At 31.5% G+C, this 4,899-nt stretch overlaps 1 protein-coding gene across 1 annotated transcript in view; it reads right to left on the bottom strand.

Annotated features, from left to right (window-relative positions):
• Positions 1–2,944, bottom strand: part of LOC110022534 (XIAP-associated factor 1) — a gene marked incomplete in the record, with an annotated part of 15,064 nt that extends 12,120 nt beyond the window's left edge. The window contains 1 exon segment of the mRNA XM_020721526.1: positions 2,681–2,944. Within this exon segment, the coding sequence (XP_020577185.1) occupies positions 2,681–2,716 (36 nt within the window).
• Positions 2,945–4,899: the final 1,955 nt, after the last annotated feature.

Genomic DNA, 4,899 nt, shown 5'->3' with positions numbered 1-4,899 from the left:
AAGTGATTCCAACATGACGAAGGGTGTGCTTTCAAAGTGCAATTAAAGCAATTTGGCCAAGTAGGGAAAATAGATAGAAAGTAAATATGCATGGTAATTTCGGCCATCACAAGCTTTTAAGCTAAATTACAACAAGACTGATTTTTATCATATATATTTTTATATGTGGCAAACCCCCTCTCTCTTCCTCTACTATTGTGATGCTATATATTGCCATGTAACTCCTTTTGAATGAGATCAAATGAAAATTAAATACTTTTATGGCTTTATTTTAACTATGGTTTGGCGGCCTCTCCTTTGGAAAGCTTGACGGCTCTTCCATATAATTATTGTTGGAAAAATGCTCAAGCTCTCAAAATTGAACAAAATGGTTATTCCCCTCAACCTCTCATCACTTCTATAGCATTAAAAGGTTAAAGTATGAATGAAAATTTTAATCATCATTCTAATGAAAAAAAAATTGATGGTTTGAAGTCCTCCAAACTCCCTTGTCTTGTGGTAAGTCCTAAAAACTCCCCATATGTCTTTTTTCTCTCTCAAAATAAAGACCTCCATGGATTCACACTAATATCCTTCAAAGAGTTATACCAGTCCTTTATAAACTCAGCTAACCTTTTCCTATGTGGATCTCTTACTTGGCTTCATCTTGTTTGATATTGAAAGAAAGAACTAGACCTATTTTAAAAAAAAAAATATTTAACAAATTTGTAAGAACACTCTTCAAAACGCCCGACAGAAAGAAGAAAAACAATGAACACTCAAAAGATAATCCCAAACCACCCTCTTCTAGTTCTAACCTTTAGTGTGATCATTGCAAAATAAAGGTTAAAAAAAACAATGTTGACATTACATCTGTATTTTAAAGAAGTATAAGAAGGTACAGGGTCAAAAAGTTGGCCACATCTCTTGAAACAAGTAAAGCATTGGCGTTGATCCAACATTTGAAATCAATTCCATCCTTGATAACAAGGCCGAACGAGATAGATAAGAACTAATCATCCAACACTGATGTGTGTGAGAGGAGCTTTTCACCTTGCATATACAAGTCAAGATATGGTAACCATCAACATTGAAACAGGAAGTCAAAATAATCAAATATTTGCAAGTCTCATTCAAAGACTTGATTTGGATATTACTACTCAGCCCCACCCTTAATCTCAGAAGTGTTCATCAATATCAGTTTGCTAAGAATGACAAGAAACACTATATGAATAAGACTGGAGATATTTACTCCAAAGAAATGAAGTGACATAACAAATAAAAGGATAAAATAAAGCTTGCAAAAGGACCAATTTTATCTTCATCCGATTGGAAAAATCGTATGGTAATGCTTTGCACTAACATTTAGAAAGGAAGGATAGGAACAACAACTAATGGGAGAAGATGCAACATTCTTCCCAAAACTAAGAATTTTTCACTAAATAGTGGAAGAGTCTGCTACTCAAATGCCTTTGGAGAAGGAACATGGTCACATGTTCCTTTTGCATAAAAATAGATAAAAAAGGCACCTATCTTAGCCCTGACCATAATAAAAGTCTTTCTTCATATTGAAGCCAAAAAGATTTAATTTGACACAATGTGTTACACCAATCAAGCAATTAAAATCATCAAAAGATATATGAAAACAAAATAAATAGGATTTGGAGCATCATCTACTAAATTGAATAGTCATAGCACGAGAATTCCATTTTTTCTCATCTCTTTCTCAACTAGATTTATGGGTGTGAGTCTACTTCTCAAAAGGGGACGCATAATCCAAAGATCCATACGAAGTTATTTTGATTTATATTTTATTAGAAGTAAGCACGCCTTAATCTTTGACCTTCGCCATTCTTTCTTTTGTAAGAAGTTACACTCATACCTTGAATTGTGACATTCCCCACTCTCTTTATTTCATAAAAGGCTAAATTCATGCCTTGATCTTTGTCATTGCCCACCCTGTCCTTCAAAAAAGTTACAATCAAACATGCATTGATGCAAAGACACAAGTATATTTTCACTTCTCATTAATGCATCCATGCAACTTTAATGAAGGGAATCTCTTCATGTACTTATGATCAAACCCCTCACAACTAATGGTTGCACCCTTCCACTCCTATAAGGCTTGAAGCATGGTTAGAGTTTGTAATCCTTCTTCCAATGAAGAAAAGATTGAAGCTTTGACGTCTCAAAAGCTCCCTTGCCTTATAGCAAGCGTGATTACGGTAAATTATTTTCCATCCAATTCCTCACATATGCATAAATCTCAAAAAAAACCAAGCTCTCTTCTCATGTTCATCTCTTTCTTGACTACGTGTCATTTCACATAGAAATTACCCATGAAGAAGAATGAAAAAAACATATAAGCGGAAGAGGTTAGTAATCTTCAAAATTCAAACAATTCTTCTACTTCTAATCACCCCATCTGCTCTTCCAAAGTCAAAATCTCAGATCCATTCAGAACAAAGAAAACATGCAAAACTAACCACAAATCAGATCCAATAATACTACAATCGATGCACAGATGAATTCTTAGATAGGAAAAACAAGCTCTTTTTTCTTTCCCACGGATCACTTACAGCTGCAACAGAGATGAACAGTTCTAGGGGAAATCAAACAAATTAAAAACAAAAAAACCAACTTTTACTCAATCTTATTCCATCCCTTAGCAAGAAAAAAGAAGAGATAATTACCAGTGACCGCAGATTGTCGTCATTGAATCAGAAGCAATCGCCATGAAAACCAACAGTGAAGGCCCGATAGAAAGATCGACGACGAGAAACAGATGGAACCCTAAAACGATTCGATTGTGCTAAAAAAAATTCGAGCTTGTTGGAATCTAACAAGTGAGGAAGAAGCGGAGGCAGAGATGGGGCGGAGAATTGTTCAACGGCCTACCAAATCTGACTACCTTCCGTTTGATTTGGATCAACGAAGACAAGCTCATTCTTTTGCAGTCGGACAATTTTTCTATTTAAAAAAAAAAAAAAAACTTCAATTTTATATTTTAAAGATTGAAGATATACATACAGATTCCTCAAAAAGGCAATTATTTTCTGTCCGGACACCTGACATATCTCTACGTGTGGTTTTGAAGATATACATACAGATTCCTCAAAAAGGCAATTATTTTCTGTCCGGACACCTGACATATCTCTACGTATGGTTTAGTTTATTCCTGAGTTATTTTCAGTCAACAATAACCCAAAAATAAAGACTGCAGGTTATTTCGGTATTATTGAATATAACCCAGAAATAACCTGAAAATAACTCAGGAATACCCTACACCGTACATAAAGCTACGTCAGGAGTCCGCACTGAAAAATTTTTGCTCAAAAAGATGTTTTTTTTATAACATAAAGCTACGTCAGGAGTCCGCACTGAAAAATTATTGCTCAAAAAGATGTTTTTTTTCTATGCATAAAAAATATGTTTTTTTTTATTTTTTTTAAGTTAATTTTATAATTTTTTTTGATGTGATATGAAAGATTTGATGGAATAAATGTAAAATATAAAATTTAGAGGTTATATATATAATACAAAGAGATTGTGAGGTATGTGTGTAAATGATTTAATTTAAATTATATTTGATTGAATTTTCTAATTAAGATATGTGGCTAAAATTCTAATCAAGTGATTAAATAAATACCCATTTTAAGAAAATAGAAATTTAGAATGTTTTTTAAATGAGTAAATTCAAATATAATGTCAATAAAATTTTCATATTATTTTTTTTTTAATGTTAAGAGTGACAAAACATAAAGATTAATATTATCTTTAATTTAGTTATTTTCTTATATTAAAGTGTGGATAAATTTGTAAATTATGTTAGATAAAAATAAATTATAAAGGTGTGTGATAAATGAAAGTTCAAGGAAAAAATTACAATAATAAATTATTTTTTACTTTTTTTTTTACATTTTAATACCATCTCCTTTGTTTATATATATATTTCAGTCAAGTAAGATGACTATAACATTTTAATTCATTTTATTAAAATGAAATTTAAAGTATATTTGATTGAATTTCTTACTTGATGATATTTGCTAATAAACAACTAAAAAAATGTATATTTTAGAAATGAGAAGTGTGTGTGACTTTAAGATTAGGGCTATCAACACTCTTCGTTGATCGTGAATAGTTCGTGTTCGGCTTATTATGAAGCTCGTGTTAAATTCGTTCGCTAAATTAATAAACCAACAAACCGAACATGAACAAAAAATTTTTCATTCGCGTTTGACTTGTTTTGGCTTGAATTTGACTTGAAATATATATATATATATATATATATATAGAAAATTATTAATTTAATTATCCATCCTGAACATAACCTGACTCAGCCCCTGACTATAAGGCTTCACTTTGTCTATATTTTATTGAAATTTTGTGATTATGAATACAATCCTAGAGTTTGATAAATAAATGAATTTCGAAAATGATTTAAGAAAAAAATATTTGAATGCCATATTCAATTATCTCCTTTGTTGAACAAAATTTGAACACAAAGTTCCAAACCTAAAGTTTAATAATTAAATGTGTGACTTGACTTAGAGCAAGCCTTGAAAAATGTTAAACCTCAAGAAAGAGAATGGGATGGTATTTGGATATAATTTGAATCAACACTTCCATGCTTTTAGATTCATTTTTATTTAGATTTAATAGTGTAGATAAATTAGAGTTAGAGAATGATGCGTGCTAGATGATTCACAGCGGTAGAGTGATAGATTATCGTCTCAGTGTTGCACGAGAATTCAACACACAATCAGATGAGAGAAAAGATGCCAAAAGTTTTTACGTGGAAAAACGAAAAAGAGAAAAAAATCGCAGGCATGACCATATTATAAAAATTTACTATAAGTTGATGATTATAGAGATTGTCTCACAGGCGGGTAAGGTTTACAGAGTCTTCCGAATTACAAT

Source organism: Phalaenopsis equestris, unplaced genomic scaffold (assembly GCF_001263595.1).
Source record: "Phalaenopsis equestris unplaced genomic scaffold, ASM126359v1 Scaffold000196, whole genome shotgun sequence".
NCBI classification, from domain to species: domain Eukaryota; kingdom Viridiplantae; phylum Streptophyta; class Magnoliopsida; order Asparagales; family Orchidaceae; genus Phalaenopsis; species Phalaenopsis equestris.
This window is presented reverse-complemented; position numbering and strand designations above follow the sequence as displayed.